At 58.3% G+C, this 18,357-nt stretch overlaps 1 protein-coding gene across 1 annotated transcript; it reads right to left on the bottom strand.

Moving 5' to 3' along the window:
- Window positions 1–1,027: 1,027 nt before the first annotated feature.
- Window positions 1,028–16,574, bottom strand: MUC4 (mucin 4, cell surface associated). Its single transcript, XM_051626574.1, has 29 exons — window positions 16,511–16,574; window positions 15,868–16,029; window positions 11,510–15,535; window positions 11,036–11,175; window positions 10,652–10,816; window positions 10,416–10,571; window positions 10,112–10,242; window positions 9,804–9,892; window positions 9,370–9,546; window positions 9,127–9,270; window positions 8,899–9,018; window positions 8,484–8,686; window positions 7,669–7,747; window positions 7,259–7,429; window positions 6,988–7,089; window positions 6,554–6,790; window positions 6,103–6,237; window positions 5,819–5,997; window positions 5,553–5,712; window positions 5,358–5,456; window positions 4,620–4,802; window positions 4,464–4,537; window positions 3,812–3,876; window positions 3,321–3,520; window positions 2,927–3,095; window positions 2,659–2,832; window positions 1,753–1,790; window positions 1,574–1,671; window positions 1,028–1,382 (listed from the first exon to the last, which is right to left on the bottom strand). Exons 1-29 carry the CDS (start codon window positions 16,572–16,574, stop codon window positions 1,326–1,328), a joined length of 7,797 nt encoding a protein of 2,598 aa, XP_051482534.1. The 3' UTR covers window positions 1,028–1,325.
- Window positions 16,575–18,357: the final 1,783 nt, after the last annotated feature.

The following is an 18,357-nucleotide window of genomic DNA, read 5'->3' as shown; positions in this document are numbered from 1 at the left end:
AGTCACCCTTCCCCAACTGCAGTTGAGTGGGTGCCCACGGGCACCTTCTTGCTGGTGGGGAGATAGGCAGGTACCCCCCACCCCCTGTCCTCCCTGCATCCTGCTGTGCCTCCCACACTGTGGGGTGAGGTTGGCCCCCCGGCACTCAGGGAATGGGTTTTTGTACCTTGTTTGGGTTGCCTGTGGCCAAGTCCCCGAGTGCCACAGAGCGTCAGGCTCACCCCGTGAGCTGGTCCTGCCTTGTCCCCCACTTCTGTCCCCAGCTGTCCCTCCATGGGTGCTTCCCAGGCCCTGGAGAAGGGAATGTTCTGTGGATCCAGCCAGAGTGCGTCTGACACCTCTGCTGAGTGTGCGAGGGAAATTCAACCCCATGATCAGAAATGCTGGGAGAAAAATAGTTTTTTTATATGCAAAGGAACGGCTGCCTTTCTTAAAAAAAGACAAAAAATCCTTGTAAAATCTTGTTTGTTCAATAAAGCCTCCGAGGGGTCTGAGTATCTCTGCTCCTGTGGCAGCCACATCCTCTGCCGAACGGGCCTGGGGGGTGGTGGTAGGGCAGGCTGGGGACAGTGGCATTGCAGGGTGCTGCCACCCTCCCAGCTGGGGCCCTGGGGCAGCAGGGCTGGAGCTGGGGGCTGATGCACCCTTGGGTGCAGCATCTTCCCCCAGCAGGGGCAAAGGCCTGCGGGGTGTGTATTGATCAGCCTGTGTGATCACTGTGAGCAGTGTCTGGGGAGAGCAGCCAGGGAGACTTGCAGCTTTGCAGGGGGAATGAGGGGGTAGAGAAATATAAAAAAGGTACCTCCACCTTTTCTCTTTGGCCCCGTGGAGGGGACCAGCAGAAAGCAGAGACTTGAGAGCTCGGTGCCAGGGAAGCAGGGCTGGTGCATGGGCACCATGGGGCGCAGACAATATGCTCAGCGGCAACTTACTCATAATTTTTAGTTTATTCTAGGTTGTTCCTAACAGATTATATTCATTGCATTGCCCCACCTGACTCTGGTGTCAGTGGTTCTGCTGGGTCTGATTCCCTTGCACCAGAGCATACCCTGGTCCTGACACATTCATGGACTATCCCAATTGCCTTCGCGGGTCCTCAGGGGAAAGTGAAATCCTCTTGCTTTTGTCACTCAACATAAAGGCACATTTTTCACTCATAAAACACACCTCCTTCAGAGTGAATCCTCCGACAAAGACCAGACCTCAGAAGGCAGCTGACTCCAAGCAGGCACCACTGATGGAAACCCCAAAAGGGGGCAAAAGGTCTGGCAGCAGCATCTGGCTCCTCTGTGAGCCTGGAGGAGCCAGGGCAGGACCGTGGCAGGCTAGGGCTGCTGGTGGGGCTGGCTCAGAGGCCTAACGTGGGGTCTCTGGATCTTCATCTGTAAAACAGGGACGGGCCATGCCATCCTGTTGGGTTCTGGTCTTCACTACCAGCTCAGGCAGAGGCACAGCCCCTAGCACCAGTCAAAGAATCCCTGCTGCTCTGGGATGAGCACAGCTCCCAAGCACTGGACCAGGATATAACCCCCCCACCCCTATCCCCCATGAGGTCAAAAACCCTGCAGCAGACCTGGACTGAGGGGTCAATTGTCTGGAGCTGTGGTTCCCAATGCCTTGCTGGGGAGTGGGAGTGAAGGGTCATTGCCTGCTCTCCTGCTGTCATCAGGGCTGGAGAGGGGAAGATAAGCAGGGCTTGAAGACCAGAGTGAAGCAGAGCCAGGGTGGGGGGTTTCACAGGGATGTACTCACAGGAGAAGGGCCGTGGCTTCCAGAAGTCCTCCCTTGCCCTAGGAGTAGAGAAGCAGAAAGGGTGTGACATATTAAGGGGGCTGGGAGAACCCCAACATGGTTTGGATGGCAGAGTGCGCAGTGACCCAGTGTGGAGGCAAGATGAGGCTACAAGAGGAGGAAAAGCCCCAGCTGTTGTGCACACACAATTTCTTGCCCTGCCACAAGTGCAAATGAACAGAGATGCTTCCCGAAAAGCCCCAGCTCCTGGGCCAGCAGGGAGCCAGCAGTGGGAGCAGGACATAGCTCCCACCAGAGCCAGGGTCTCGGGGTGCTGAACTTCCCCTGCCCGTGGATGCCACACCGGGACCAAGGGCTGGGTTGGGAGGAAGGAGATGATGGTGCTTCTACCCCAGCCTTGCACCTTGACAGCCATCTGCTAACTCCCTGCTCTGCAGGAGAGCAAGGTCCAGTCCTGCAGCTGCCTTTTTCTTGCTCCAGACCAACTCTTTCCAGAGCAACATGAATTGCACTGGAAATCATTTGGATAGCATTCAAATTAAAATTAAATAAAGATCTTGTCTGTAACCAAGCACTGGGTGGGATGAGGAAGAAACACAAATATTCCCTGATATGAGGGAAAAGGGAAGTTAATGTTCAACCCACTGATATTATTACACCCACTGACATTGTTACACCCCTGAACAGCAGATGACTGGGAAAGGGTCTCGAAGACGCTAAAAGATCACTCAGCCCAATCCCTTGCTCCCCCTACCCAGGCCAGATGGGTCCCACCAGCCATGGAGCTTCTGGAGATGGATTTTTCACCTTTTTTTTTGGGCTGGCAAAGCTCTTCCTGACCCCCAACATCCAGTCCCCGCCACACCTGCAGCACCCACCCCTGTGTGGCCCTGTCCCACAGCTCACCCACGGTGCCGGCGGCGGCGTCCACGGCAGAGGCGCGAGGCCAGGCAGGCGGTGGTGAGCAGGAGACAGAGCAGAGCCAGAGCTCCCAGCAAGATGCCGAGGAAGGCAGCAAGGCTGATGGCCAACCGCTCACAGCGGGAGCCGGAGGGGGAGAAGATGGAGAAGGGCAGGCAGCTGTGGATGGAGAGGAAGGGAGGGAAGAGCAGTGATGCCGTGGGAAGATGTGACCATGCCCAGTGGTCTTGTCTGTCCCCAGCACTGCTGCTACCTGCATGTGGGCCCCTCGGGCAGGTGCTGGCACTGGCCACCATGCTGGCAGTAGCCCATCTTGCAAGGTGAGATGCAGACGAAGCCCATGGTCTCCATGTAGTGGAGCCGGTATCCTTTGTAGCCATACAGACTGCAGGGGAAATAGCTCCTCAGCTCAGCCACCGTCACTGGGGAGGGATGGTACTGGTTCAACCAAGCAGCAGCATCACCCTGTGATGCTTCACCAGCTCTCCTTGAGCTGAGTCCATGCCTGGGGTGGGGATTGCTGCCCACCCACCACCCCGGAGAGTGTTACCCACCACCCCAGGGCACGTAGGGTGATGGGAGATGGACCCTGGGGACACTGGGGTGCTCCTCCTGGGCTCCCCAGCTCAGTGCAGGGAGTGACTCACGCTTCACCAGGTCAGTGACATTATCCTCATGCAGGGGCTGGAAGAGGAGGTGTCCATCCACCTCCCTTCGCCCCCGCCGCCCGTTGAAGGCACCAGTGATGGCTCCCAGCAGCTCCTCATTCAGGAACCAGATGACGATGCCACGGCTGTCGTAGGCAAACTCAGACACCACCACGAAGGTGAAGCCATCACTGTCTGTCCTGTGGAGAAAGAATGGGGCTGCTGACCAAGCTGCTGCTGCATCATAGATCAGCCAAGCCTCATAATGCCTCAGTTTCCCCATTTGGAGGGGCATAAGGAAGGGAAGAAGCATATGGGCATTGCTGCTGGAAGGTACCATGAGACCCTCGTGTCCCTAGTATTAGGATTGGAAAAACAGACCCTCAGTTTGGGGGAAAATGCCTTTCCTGTCTCAAACCCTGCAGCCCCAGCCCCAGCCCTGCCATGTTGGCTTTTCAGGGTGGGCAGGGGCCACCCCACAGCCTACTCACATCTGAGTGATGTTGGTGTTGCTCTGGAAAGCCTTTACTTCCAGGGAGCCCAGGATGGCTGAGACCTGTAGCAGGGAGAGCAGGAGGGTGTTAGGGGCGGGCAGGACAGCACTGGCATGGGGAGAAGTTGAAGGGCAACAAGGGCACTGTGGCCAAGCCCTGAGGGCAGCTCTGGCCTTTCGTTCACATGCTGGGGACCTGGCACATGGCCACAGCCACAGCTGGTGTCACATGGCTGCCACTGCCTTCAGCAGACCCACTGGGTTCCTGGGGGTCCAGGTAGGTGTTGGTCTCTTCTCCCAAGTTGCAAGAGACAGAACAAGAGAACAAGGTTGCTCCAGGGGAGGTTTAAATTGGGTATTAGGAAAAGCACAAGGGTTGTCAGGCCCTGGAACAGGCTGCCAGGGAAATTGTGGAAACCCCATCCCTGGAGGTATTTAAAAGATGTGTAGATGTGGTCCTGAGGGACATGGTTTAGTGGTGGACTTGACAGTCCTGGGTTAATGGTTGGACTGGATATCTTAAAGGTCCTTTCCAACAAAACTGATTCTATGATCCTGCGGGAGGGGAGGATACAAAGGCATGGGCACCCCAAGCTGCCACACTGCTCAGTGTGCCCCTCTCCACAGGCTTGTCCCCTCCAGTGACATACCGTGTCATTGACTTCCCCAACAGAGGCATTTTGCAGTGTCCTGACCCTCAGCTGGATGCTTCTCCAGGGGAGATCTGCCAGGGAAAAGTCACAGCAGTGGCTCTGGCATCCTGGGATCAAGGCAAGAAGGGGATCACCCCCCTGGGAGGCACCCACCTGCTTGGGGCAGAGGATGGAAATCGCCCCCTGCCAGCAGGCAACGCTGGTCGGTGAAAGCCGGGGGGCAGGCGCAGGCGGGGGTGCAAGTGACAGGGTGCACGTGGCAGTGTCCTCCATTGCTGCAGTAGCCCTCGGGGCAGGAGTGGGAGCTGCAGGCTGAGCCACAGCCTGGCCTCTCACCTGTGGGACAGGGAGCCCAGGTCAGGTATAGCCCCAGAGCACTGATCTGTCCCCAGCCACTGCATAGATGGTGATGCCTTTCTTCCAGGTTTTGGTCTATTTTAATATGCCCTTAGGTCTTCTAGTATGAATTTCAGATCCTCAAGGAAAAGTCCTGCTGGAACCTTTTGCCCTTTGAAATCCCAGCCTGCTGCATTAGAACAGGAGTGAAAACCATCACCCCAACCCTACCAAAACCACCTGAAAACCAGGTTTGTTTTTAGCCCCCCCACTTCCACATTTGAACTTCAATGGGATGTGATTTTTTTGTTTCTCAAAGAGAAAAATTTCAGGGAAAAAAATGTCATTAGTGAGAGCTGCAGCCTGAGAGCACAAGGGGTGGCTGTATTCTGGTCCGTTCTATTGAGGACAGCAAGGACTTAGGCACAGAGTTCAGCCAGCTCCCCCTCCTCTCCTCTCTGGCCAATTTTGGTCCCACAGGAGCCCTTTTCCACCAAGACCAAGGGGTAAGGAGATGAGGACCACGTCCATGCCTGCAGGGGTGCCCATACTCACCCTCCTCGCCGGCCAGGCAGGAGCAGGTGTAGCTGCCTATTGTGTTGGTGCAGGTGCTGTTCCCTGGGCACATCGTCCCCTCTGTGCACTCGTCGATATCTGCCAAGGGAAACCAGCATGACACCAGGAGAAATACCTCAGCTGGGGTCCCATTGATGCCCCAGCTTCCTGGTGGCCATGGCAAGCCCTTGTCACCTGAGCAATGCTGCCCATCACCGGTCAGGCCAGCCGGGCAGGGGCCACAGCCTGTGCGTGAGTCACAGCCCACACCGGGGAAACATCCCTGGGCACAGGGGTCCGGAGGGTCCTGGCAGAAGGGACCTGAGTAGCCACCATCACACCTGCAGGCTGCCAGCTGGGAAGGGGATGGTGACACCAGCTTAGGGGACATGAGGAGGACGGGTGGGCAGAGAAGACAACTATGCATGGTGTGATGCTGGAGGAGCTTTCCAGCACACTACCTGTAGGGAGGATCCCCCGAGGGTGACGGTGTCACTGTAGTCACACTCCTGACTCCTGCTGCAGCTGCAAAGGGTGAAGCGGAGCTGGAGGAGGGAGGAGAGGTTGTTGGACCCAACAGCCTCCAGGTTGACTGTGAGCGGGGCCATCCCGTGGGGCTCCCATGTCAGAGTGCCACTCTCTGCCAGGAGAAAGAGGTGGGAGTTAGAGGAGGTGGCAGAGGAAAGGAGCCAAGTGGCCCGTGTTCCCCCATCCTGACCCAGCTGCCCTGTCCCTCTTTCCTTACCAGATATGTTGAGCTCTGGTGAGAGGTGGGGGATGAAACGTGCGCCCACCCCCGCGGCACGGAACTGCCTCCTGACCCTCTCTGTCCTGAAGGCCGTGAGCGAGGTGTCACCGGTGATGACAGGAGGGAAGGCATCTGAGAAAAGAGTAGACTAGCACACAGCTGCGTGTTTGCTATGTGGCCTTGGCACCACTTGGCTCTTGAGTCCTTCGTGTTGAGCATGGGACCCCAGGCAGATGCCACCATGACTGCCCACCAACAAAGCCTTCCTATCACACAGCATAGTGGCAGCTCTGAGGCTTTGGAGACCAGCTAGTCAGGAAATGCAACTCCGAGACCTTGGTGACTTCTCTCCTGCCTCACATGGAGCAAAAGAGCCCAAGGAGGGAACAGGGCTCTGCCTGGTTACTCAAGCTGTGCCCTCTGGGAGGTGAGGATCTGCTCCACTTACTGAGTACTCTCTTCTTCTGCTGGAAGTCAGCTGCAAGGCTCTGGGTGGCCAAGCCCAGGGCCACATCCCCTGTGCTCAGCGAATCATAGATGCATTCCTTGTTTCCGTGGCACTGTGAGGCTGCCAGCTGGTACTGGCTTTCGTTCTCCTGCCGCAGCCGAGACAAGAAGATTGGTGTGAAGTTCATTACTGGTGAGTCCAGAGGCTGAGCAAACAGGCTGTGTTCTCCAACAGCCCCTGCAAGAGAGCACACCACAGGTAGCCTGGGGTTTTTAGGGTTTGTTATATTTTAGGGCTCGTTACCACAGAGCAGTGAGGAGAAGAAAGGACTTCCCTTGCATCGCTTTTGCTCAGACAAGTGTCTAAATGTCTCCAGGCAAACCATGGGCAGAAGGTGCAGGGATCATCAAAGTGAATCTCGAGACCAGACTTACAGGTCATCCCATAGCCATAGATCTCTTCCTCGCTGCTATTCAAAGCGATGCTGGTACCATTTGACATCTGGAAGTCGTCTGCAGGGTCATGGTCCCACACACCTGATGGAGCATCACCAGGGTTGACCTCCTCCCCAGTGCTGGTCAGTGCTTAGTTTAGACCCAGGGGTCCCTGCCCTCACAAGCACATTCCCCAAGGGTTTTCCAGCCTGCTTTAGGTTGGGAAGGGGACTTTACACTCAGGCTCTGCAGCAGTGTCAGAAGTCCTCACCCAGGAGGCCCTTGGTGCTGTTGCGGTATTGATGAGGCAGACTGCAGACCATGCTGAGGATCCCGGAGGTTGCAGAGATGGAGACAGCAATGGAGCCATCAAAGACGGCCATGACAGAGGAGTCATTGACCAGCAGGACACCAGGGCTGTAGTGCATCTCGGCAGCCATGTCTGCAGAAGAAGGAGAACACAGAGGGAGAGTCCACAGAAGGACAGGGTCTGAAATGGTGCTCCTGAATTTTAGGGTGGGGGGTGATCCCCATCCACCCTGACCAAGTCAGAGATGGTACAGGTGGGAGGCATTGGGTGGAGCTCAGGATGGCTGCCCTCATGCCAGGCAGGGCTGATACTCATGGAATGAGGACAACACTCATCCCCCCCAGATACATTTAACAGCACATTCTGCTCACCTTGGGAATAGAAAAACTGAATGGTTTCATTGTTCAGAAGGACCTGGATGTCACCATGGCTCCCCAAGGTCCACTCAACCTGCAAATAATTGCAGATATCCCAGTCAGCTCCTCTGCTTTTCCCTCCCTACTGTCCCCCCTTGGACATGTGAGATAAACCCTATCCTCCTTCATCTCTGGCAGAGGCTCAACCTCAGGGGCCATGTTCAAGTGCTCTTCATCCCTCCAAACACATGATAAACCAGATTTGATGGCTGCACAGAAGAGGACAGCAAGCTGCTCCCCCGTCATTGTTAGCATGGTGCACACAGAGGCCACCACCACTGCTTGGCTGAGCATGGTAGTGCAGAGAGCCATGCTGGTGGGCTCCAGATTCTGACCCGCCCCCCCCTCCCCCCCCCCACTGCTCAGTGGCTGCTTCTGGTGACTCTGGAAGATTTTACCTACTGAAATGGGTGTGGGCAACAACTCAGCAAAGCAAGGAAGGGTACACGCTTGTGCTAACGTGTCCAGAGGAGACTGGTGGTCTGGGCGAAGGGTGTGCAATGAAGAGGGTGGAGAAGAGCATGTTCCTGCAGAGCTCCAGGCCCTCTCTGGTCAGCTTGCAAGAGATGTTAGAACTGTGGCTCATTAGTCTTAGTTCAACCCACCACTATTAGCACTTTGTTGGAGTCATGAGAGGTGGCAAGGAGAGAAGAAGGGATGCTTCTTGAGTCTTGGCCACTTGTAAGTGATGAAGAGGCAATGCCCAACCTGCCATAGGGGTCTTGTCCCAGTTAAATGCTCAAACCAGTACCTGGGTCACTCCTACTCACTGTTGTGGTGGTGGTGGAGATATACTGGGCAGCAAAGGCCACAAAATTGGTGGCCTGGGCTGTGCCAGTCCGGGCTGTGCGTCCTTGCAGCACGAAGCTGGTCTGGGCATCACTGGCCAGCAGCAGGACAAAGTCCCCAAGCCCATTGAAGGTGTAGGTGAGTCCATCCAGGGTGGTGATGTGGGGATCCCCAAAGGCACCAGCTGGAGTCCAAAGGAGACGGAGCCATTTAGATGGGAGGAAGAAAAACAAATGCTGGTGTCACTGCATGGAAGAGAGCAGCCCCCAGTGCTGCTCTGGGCTCAGCAGCCCCCACTGGGATGCTGCAAAGTGTGGTTAATGTGTGGGCTCCCCATACATCCATGCCACCCACCCAGGACCCTGGCATGGAGGAGGTTGAGCCCTGGGGACTCACCAGGAGTGGGTGGCACGTATCCCTCGCAGCCCACCCGGGGTCTCTTCTCAGCAAACCTGGTGCAGAACAGGGGCTTCCCCACACGCCGGCAGCACCAGTTGAAGGCCTTCAGCTCCTCATCTGTGGGGAAGGCAGTGGGTGCTGGGGAGTGCCAGGGTCCCCACTATGCCTGCAGAGCACTTGGTGCTCAGGGTGTTTTAGAGTGAGGAAGAACTGGTGCCCACTTACCAGCCCCCAGGTGGGTGGGCAGGCTCCATGCTCTCTCCTGCCAGCCCTCGAGCAAGCTCCCGTCTTGGTACAGGCACCGCACCCCAGCTCCAGCTGGGTTCGGGGACACAGTGCGCAGCATCCTCATGGAGGTGTCCACTGGGCCTGAAAGGGTGGGAGGGAATCAGGGCTGCCCCCGAGCAGGAGGGGACCCCTTTCTGTCCCCTCACCCCACGTCTGGCCCTGGGCGGCCACGCTTGGCACCTCTGCTCCGGCGGTAGCGGGGGTCCAGCTGCGCCTGTGGCCAGGAGCAGGGACAAGGCAGCAGCTCGGTGTTCCAGGTGGCTGGAGCTGGCTCCATGTCCAGCCACACCAGGCACCGCAGCCTGTAGTTCACCCGGGAGCGGGTGTCCAGCCTGTATATCCACAGCCCACGCACACCTGGGGGGCAACCGAGGATCAGCACAGCTCGGCTGCGGTGTCACCTCATGCCAAGGGGGATCCCGTGGGACAGCTGTCCCTGGCCATTGACCTGAGACAAGGTCTCCAGGCTCCCTCTAGAGCCGACGTGGCCATGGCAAGCCACAGCAGGACATGGGACGCCCGTGCTTTGCTCTTGGTGTCCTCCACCAAGAGGATGGAGGACTCCCATGGCTCCCTCCTCACCCACCAATCCCGAGGCCTCCCTGGTGCCATACCAGTGCCAGCGCTGCTGTGCTGGTCAGGTCGGTACTTGACAGCTGGTGGCTTTTGAGTCAGCTCATTATTCTGGGCATAACCATCACCACTGTGTGGGGAGAAGAGGTTTGGGGTCACTGTTCCAATGCAACCCTCCTCCACTCCTCACAGAGGAGTTGGGGTGGGAACTGCTGCTGTTTGCAGGAGAGAGGGTTTAAACGGGAGAGGGTTGCTCTGGGACTGGAAGCTGGGCTGTCCTCCAATGGCCCTGACAGAGTGCCGGGAGAAATCCCTGCTGTCCTAAAATGCAGCCACGCGTGCACAGCACCTGGAGAAACCGATCAGCACATTGTCTGCAGCCAGCTTGGTGTAGTCCCACTGCATCCCACCATCCTGGTAGAGCAGCAGGGCGAAGGAGCGGTTCCCATCGGTGGTCAGGACCGCTTGGTAGGTGTTTGTCTGGAGAAACCCAAGGCATTCACTTAGCACCCCCAAAACCCTCCCTGCTCTCCCCACATTGCAGACTGAGGTGGTAAGACTGGAAATGCCTGCATCAAGCTGCAGGAGAGCAGTAGCATGTCATCAGGGACTGGTGACAGTCTTCTCCATCACCTGGGTCCCCCACTACTCACCTGAGTGTCATCTTGCTGGGATGGGTATGCTGGAGCCTTCTCCCATGTCACCTTCAAGGTCCATTTTGCTTGGTAGGGGGTTTTCAGGTATTTCTCAATCTTTGCTTCCACATCGTGGACAAAGGGATCTTGGGTAGAGCTGAGGGTGGAGTACTCCTGCCAGTTGGCAAGAGAGAGGGTTTAATGGGAGAGCTGGAAGCCAACATCTCCCAGGAGAACACTTTGGTGAACCTGACCTGGTACCAGGTGGTGCCAACACCCTGGGAGAAATCTGCGTCATCCCAGAAGGCAGCCACCACTGGAAAACCCTCCCGGCCATTGAAGCCCCGGGGAGGTGGGTTGGGGTTGGAGAGGACGTAGCTGTCAGTGGGTGGGAAGATGATCTGTCCGTTATCTGTAAACTAACCAAAATAACTTGTTAATTGCCAACACCGCAGGCAGCTCCTGCCCAGCCTTTGTGGCTTGTAGCCTCCATGGGCGAGCAGAAACCTGCTATTTTAATTTGCAAAAACATTAACATTCAGATGAAATTTGGTTTCTGTTCCACTTCCATGTTGTTGGTTTTTTTTCTACCAAAGAGATTGTTCATCCCTTATGTGCTCAGTGAGGGGGCAACTCACATAGAGAACATCCCGCAGCTTCTTCCCAAAGGGGAACCCGATCTCTGGCTTGAACAGTGGGGAGTTAAAATCCACCATCCTCTGGATGCACTCTTGGTCCCCTCCCTCCATGCCAAAAGGGTAGAGCGAGGCTGCTGGCGCTGACACGGGCAGGAGAATAATCAAAAAGGTGAAAAAACATTAACACCTTCTGGTGGCCAGAGCAGACTTACTGCCTCACCACGAGGATGCTGGGTCTAAGCTGCCCCCAGCCAGACCAGCACTCTGGTGCCTTGTAACCCAACTTTTAGCCCGTTTTTCAACTCAGAATGTTACGTTCTCCAATGGCAGATTTCACTTTTCCCCATGAATCCAGCAGCCCAATATGCAGTGCAGATGAGTCACCCTGGCCCAAGCCACACCATCAGCCATGGTGGTGCTGGGTCGGCTGGCAGCCCCTTCTGGCTTGCTTTGGGAAGAAGAAAATCTACTTACTGATAAGCCTGTGGGTGGGTAGAGGCTCAGGGGCAGGATTTCTGTGGCCGCTGGTGGTGTGGACGGTTGTTCTTGGTGCTGTGACCAGTCCCCCCTCAGTCCCAAAGGCAGGACCAGGGGTGGTGGCAGACCTGGTGGTGGCTGGTGGACTCTCTGGTGCTGTGGTGCCTGGGAGACCTCCTGCCTCCTTGGCTGGGCTCCCTGGGGCTGTGGGTGCAACAGTCACCATGCTGCCTGCAGGGATGGCCACGGTGCTGCCTGTGTTGCTGCCTGCAGTGATGGCCACAGTGCTGCCTGCAGTGGTGAATGCAGTGATGCCTGCAGTGATGCCAGTGGTGCTGCCTGCAGTGGTGGCTGTGCTCTTCCCCCAGGCAGGTTCACCCAGGAAGGTCGGGGTGCTAGGAGATGATGTGCTCACTGCCTGTCCCAGGGCACGGCTGGTGACAGCAGTGGGAGCAGTGTCCTCTGTTGCTGGTTTAGAGGGGCTCCATCCAGTTCCTGCCCCCCCTGCAGCACCAGCACTGAGGGTAGCCAAGGGGGCTGTCGCTGGCTCCTTCACCTGGCCAAGTGGGCTGGGCTGGGTTGAGCTGGGCACCACCATGGCAGAGCTGGGACCAAGAACACGCCAGGACCCAGTGGTTGCCTCCACAGTGGGAGTAGGTGCTGCTGGGGATAGGACAAGGTCACCGCCTCCTCCTGCCTCGTTGTGTCTGACAGCAGAGGACAGGACACTGCTGGTGGCTTTCGTTGTGGCAGTCAGCACAGCTGTGGTGGCCTCGGTCTCCCCACTGGTTGAGGTGTCTGGCAGGATTGTATTGCCAGGGGACATGCTGGTGCCTGGCACGGTGGCTGGGCTTGTGCCAGCAGCATTGGAGACAGGCACATGGGTGCTGATGGTGCTGGCTGCAGGTGCTGCCTCCTTGGCACTGCTCTCAGGGAGGATGGTGTCCCACTGGGTGGTGGTATCGCCAGCACCTGACCAGGACATGGCTGTGGTCTCCCATGCCTGTGTGTGGCCAAGAGTTGCTGAGGAGATCTCATCCATGGGCTCATCTTCAGGGCCTGGGCTGAGAGCCCCTGTACCTGGGCCATGGGTGTTACTAGTGGCTTCAGAGGACACCCTCAGAGGGACACGGGGGCTGCGTGGTGTGAAGGCACTGCTGGGGACAGAAGAAGCATAAGTTGTGATCCTATCGATATTGTCATCGCCTGCTCCCACTGCTGGACCAGTAACAGCGATGCTGGGGGTGAAGGAGGATGCCACCATTGCTGGAAGGGTCTTCCCACTGACATCTGACTCAGTGCTGCTGTGAGCGAGGCCAGGAGAAGTTGCTGTAACCATCTCCAGAGCTGTGGGTGACACCGTGCCTACCACCACTGCTGGCACAGGGCTTTTGTTGCCTGGGACAGAGTGTCCTGACAGGGGGACTTCACCAGTGCCTGGCTCAGCCATCCCAGACATAGCAGTGGGCAGCCTCAGGGACAGCTCTGAAGTGCCATTCCCCATGGTGGAAAAAGCTGTGTCAGTAGCCATGTCCATGGTGGGCTCACCGGTGTGATCGCTGTGGCCCAATGCAGCTGTGCTTGTCCAAGCAGTGATGCTGGCTGTGACAGGAGGTGACACCATTGGGGATGTCCTCAGAGCAGTGTCACCACTGTGGAGGGCACCTGTCATGGCACCTGCCCCTCTGATTTCAAGTGGAGTTGAGCCTGCAGCTGCCTGCACGGTTCTGTCATCTTCTGCCAGTGGGAACCTGTCCCCATCTGCCCCTGTAGCTGCATTTTTGGGGAGCAGCAGTGTCACGGGCTGGGGCGTCTTGCTGGCAGTGTTTGGGAGGGGGCTGACCATGTCCAGTGCCGGGCTGAGGTCAGACATGGCTGATGGAGCCGAGCGACTGTCCCTGGGAGCCAGGATAGACAGATCCACCAGGTGTCTGGTTTGGGGAGTACCTTGGGTGGGAGGCTCTGGTGATGGCCCAGTGGTGACGATCACATGGCTGGGACCTGGCCCCACTGCACCACTCCCCAGGTCAGGAGCTGAGCTGGCACTCAGGTCCTTCTCCATGCTCACCTCTGAGAATACCATGCCCACCACTTGCCCTGTGGTGCTGCCTTCAGGGTCACCTGAAGCACCCACCACTGGCAGTGGGGTAGCCAAGGACAGTGGGGATATGCCTGCTGCCATCCCTGGTGGGACGCTGGATGGGGACCCCCCCAAAATCATTCCTGCAGTGGAATGGCCTTCCAGGAGAGGTGGGACACCTGCTCGTGATGCCACAGTGTCAGTGGCTGCTCTGGGCACCTGCAGGGTACCCGGCACAGCTGTGACCACACCTGGTGCAGCACTGGGTGACCACGTCTCTGTCCCTGGAGCTGCCCCATGTCGGGGCTGATCCTGGAGCAGTGGGGCTGGTACAGGTCCAGGGGTGACACCAGTTCCTGGGAGTGCTGAGCCCACAGTGGGACCAGGCTGGCTGCGGTGGGAAGACACATCAGGGGTGGTTCTGGTGTTCCTGAGTGTTGTGGTGACATTGCCACTGGCCAGCGATGCTGTTCCTCTCATTGCTTCACTAACTGGAGTGGTGCTAACGAGGGAGGATGGCTGGCTGACAGAAGGTATTGGTGCAGCAGCAGCTCGAGGGGCCCCATCTGGCTTTGCTCCACCAGCACCTGTGTGGGACAAGGACGTGGCCGTGCTGGGTCTGGCTGGAGGGACTCCATCTGCAGCTGCCTCTGTTGTGCTGGCCCCAGGGTCTGCTGAGGGAGTCTGGGCAAGCAGAGATCCCATGGAGTAGATAAAGAGCCCTGGAGAGGGACCACCAGAGCCATTGGGAGCTGTGGGGGTGGACAGCCCCTTGTTGAGCTCCACTGGGATGGCCTTGGTCTCTGGAGAAGTGGTGCCTGCCATGGCTCTGGTGCTTGGCTTGCTCTTGATGGACACCAGGTCAGTGCTGGCACTTCCCAGAGCTGGGAACGATGCAGCGGGGATGTGTTCTGCAGCAGTGACATCCATTGCCACAGCTGGTGTGCCTGGAGGTAGTGCAGTGGCCTGGGGGTGGGTGACAGCATTGGCTCCAGGCTGCCCACCTCCAGCAGGGCCAGGGGCTGCATTGTCACTGGGGGGAAGTGGCTCTTCTGTGTCCAGCAAAGCACCACCAGGGAGCCAGGGAGAAAGGGCTGGAGGCAGCTGAGCAGGAGGCACAGGGGGGGCCTGTGAGGTGTTGTGGTTGGCTTTGGACAAGGCACGTGTCCCTGGCTCTGTAGGCCTGCCGATGCCAACGGTGGCAGAAGAAAATGTGACCTTTGCCGAGGATGTGCTTGGGGGATCTGCAGATGGTGGGGGCACCATCCTCGCCCCCTCTGTGGCTGCCTGGGGGGTACCCCAGGGGAGGCTGTTGGCAGGGCTGGCTGAGGTTACTGCTGGCTTCACAGGGCTGCCCATGTCCCGAGAGATGGTGGCTGCTGTGGCAGGACCTGAGGTGGCCTTGTCCAGCTCTGGTGTGTCCTCCTGGGATGGGAACATGGCATCTGCATCTGGCTCAGCAGAGCTCTTGCTGATGCTGGGGGGTGATGTCCCTGTCCTGTGCTTGTCCAGGGGGAGTGGTGGCACTGTGGTCCATTCTGTCCTTGGCATCCTTTCTGTAGTGACTGCATTTCCCAGCTGCACTGACTTGTTGGCATCAGTCAATTTGACAGTGACTGAGGGAGATACTTCTGTCCCAAGCACAGGTTGATCAGCCAAGACATGTGCCACTGGAAAGGACAGACCTCCACCTGATGCTGGGGTGGCACCTATCAGTGCACTGGCTGCATCCACGTGTGGCTTGGCTGGAGTCCCCTCTTGCATGGGGGCAGTTGTTCCCTGGACCGGCTCTCCAGGGATGCTGCCCAGAGCCACTCTGGCCACTTCCACAGCCTGCTCAGGAGTCGTGTTGCTGTTTGATGGTGGTTTGCTTGTCTCCATTACAGCAGGGACACCTGGAGCTGGGGACAATGTGATTTTGCCTGGCCCAGCATTGTCTCTGCCTGTGGCAAGACCCAGCATGAGGGACAGAAGCTGCCCATGCTCAGCAGTGGTGGGAGCTGCAGGGACACTGGTTGGGTGGCTGGCAGCGTCTGGAAAGGAGACCCCAGCCCCTGCCTGGAGTATGCCTTGTGTGGCCAGATCCCCAGGGAGAGCTGCCACGCTGGGAGACACCCACTGCTCACCACTGCTCCTGGCTGGGACCAGAGCTCTGCCTGTGGCCGGTGGCACAGGGCTGCCTGTGGGGTGAGACAAGGCGGCTCCAGCTGGATCAACCGAGCCATGGCCCCAGCAGGCAGGAACCTGCCCGGTGCCAGCTGCCTGCCAGCCTTACCTGGGCCCTGGCTGCCTGCGGAGGTGGTGGTGGTGGTCCTGCCAGCCAGAGAGAGGTGCTCTGGCTGGGTGGCTGCAGTGTTGAGGAATGCCTGGCACATGCCCAGCTCCAGAGCCAGCTCGGTGCTGGTGCTGTCAGCCTCCGAGGAAATCCTGCCAGGATCTGCCACAGGAGCAAGGGGCTGCTCCCCTGTCTCCCCAGCTTGTGCTGGCAGCACAGCAGGTTGGTGAGGACAGGACAAGGGAAAAAAAACAGCCTGGAGCCCCTATGGTCCCCATCAAACCCATTCCTCCTCCCTGCTACAGGAGGAAGGTGGCCCCAGGCCACACATCATTCTCGGCGCTGGTCTCCACCCCAGCACACACAGCCAGACCAACACCAAGAGCAAGATAAGCACCTTCCCCATGGGCAACAGTCCCCATTTGACCCACAAGCCCCCACCCCCACTTCCCCTGCTGTAGTCAGGAGACCACACTGAGCCTGTGGTACCAGTGGAGACAGGGACAAACCCCAGCCAGGTACTCAGGCTCAAACTTGCAGCACTTGAGCAGGCGGAGAGTTGTTCACAGCCCATCACCCATCACCCAGATGTTATCGACCACCCAGTCAGAACAGCAGCAGTGTGGGGAACCCCATCACTTACCTGGCAGCACCCAGAGACCCCACAGTGCCCAGCTCCAGAGCAGCCACTGGCCTTGGATCCTCATGGTGGTTCCTCAGCAGCAGGGACAAGGCTGCAGCTTTCCCTGTCCCAGGAGAGTGATGAAGCGAGGTGGCTCTGTAGGTGAGCACTCCCCCAGGTGGGGGGGGACAAGGGTGCCACGTGCCCTACCTGCTGCACCAATGGCTCCATGTCCTTGCAGCCTGCCACAGAGGTGGCTGCGTCCACTCCTGGGGACCCACTGTTGCTGGGGTACACACATTTCACCATGGGAGGTTTCAAGGCCCATCCCAGGGTAACCCCTATGGTTGACACCCCAAAGTTGGGTTCCCCAACCCCTGGGGAGCACCTGATGGCTTGCAAAGTCAACTGGCCCAAGGGCCCTGGATGACAAAGGAGGAGAGGGCTTCCCAGCACCTCTGGGAGGAGTGAGCCAACCCTGAGCCCGGCACCCCTCCATCAAACCCCCCCCCATTCTCTGTTGATTGCCCCACGCTCGGCCGCACGGCTGGTAACCCCTGGCAGGGGTGGGCTTGCTGCCAAGAAGGAAGGAGGAAGGAGCAGCCTCCCACTGCTGCCTCGGGGTCCCGCGTGCTAACCCTGCCCCAGCCCCCTCCCGGCCCCGCGCTGGGGACCTGCGTGCAGGGTTATCTGTGCCATCGCGGCTGACGCCTACGCAAGCCCAGCTGGGGAGGTTGTCCCTCCGTGGGCGGTGGCGCCAGGCCTTGCCCTGGGTTGGAAGGTCACCTTCCACGGGGGACAGAGGCAAGGTGCACCCGGCCACAAAAAGGGTCCCAGCGGGGCCACGGCAGCAAACACATTTGCTTCTTCACAGGGCCCAGCCCATCTCTGGGGTCACTTTAAGGGGGGAACCGAAGTTGGTGAAGGTGTTGTGCCTTCCTCACTTCACTGACTGCCATCACACCTGGCTGCCATGCCATGGTATCTGCACCTTTGATGGGGAAACTAAGGCACAGCGAGGCCAAAGCACCTATGCATGGCCATAACCAGAGCAACACTGGCAAAACTCCTTGTTCTCATGCTCAGGGAGGGCTGGGGGACATGAGATGAGCAGAGCTGTGGGTGCACATGGCACACAGATGTGGCTGGGTACCATACGCCACTGGGAGGGACCCACAGCCATGCCAGAGCAGCCCTTCCTCCCAAGTGGCTCACTGTGAGACTGCACTGCTCTGAAGACACCAAGCTCTGGAGCAGAGGGCAACCTGGAGACCAGGTACCACCAATGCCCACAGACCCGATTGGTCTAGGCACCGAGGTCCTCCTCCACCTGCACAGACACTCCTTCCTGATACTGCTGCAAGATGTCACCTCAGGGAATCCAGCTGAGGGGCCCTGACACCCAACCGGGGGAGTTTAGCACTGCCACCTGGCCTGGAACCCCACGGGGGCCACCCCCCACCCTGGCTCCCACTGGCACCTGGCTGCGGTTGCGCGGTGGCATCTGGTTGCACAACACCCCACGCGTGGGTGGGGGAGCGACGCAGGTCCCGCCACTCCCTGCCCGGGCATGACTCAGGCGGCAGCCGGGAGCCAAGTCCCGGGGTGCGGGGGCCGGGGGGCCCTGCCATGGGGGGCTACCCTGCACAGGGGCAGCCCTGTGGGCAAACATTACCTGTTTGGAGGGAGCAAAACCATGCACAGCCTTCAAGCTTTGTTCCTGCAGGGGTGACTGCATGAGACAAACTCCAGCAGCCCTACATGCAGAGATCTTTCCACTCTAAAATCATTTGGGAGACATCATGAGGGGGTTTAAGGGTGTCGTACAGCTCCCTGGGGATCCCCAGTGCCTGCTGGCACTGCACACA

The sequence above is a fragment of the Apus apus genome, chromosome 8 (assembly GCF_020740795.1).
Source record: "Apus apus isolate bApuApu2 chromosome 8, bApuApu2.pri.cur, whole genome shotgun sequence".
Taxonomy (NCBI): Eukaryota; Metazoa; Chordata; class Aves; order Apodiformes; family Apodidae; genus Apus; species Apus apus.
The sequence above is the reverse complement of the archived record's forward strand: the minus strand, read 5'-3'. Positions and strand labels throughout refer to the sequence as shown.

Excerpts from the sequence above, each read along its gene's own strand:
- MUC4 (XM_051626574.1), bottom strand. The coding sequence starts at position 16,574 with ATGAGGATCCAAGGCCAGTGGCTGCTCTGGAGCTGGGCACTGTGGGGT. Across the intron at positions 15,536-15,867 it reads CGCAGGCAGCCAGGGCCCAG|GCAGAGACAATGCTGGGCCA; the intron begins GTAAGGCTGGCA and ends GTCTTGCCACAG. Across the intron at positions 2,833-2,926 it reads CCCGAGGGGCCCACATGCAG|CTGCCTGCCCTTCTCCATCT; the intron begins GTAGCAGCAGTG and ends CTCCATCCACAG.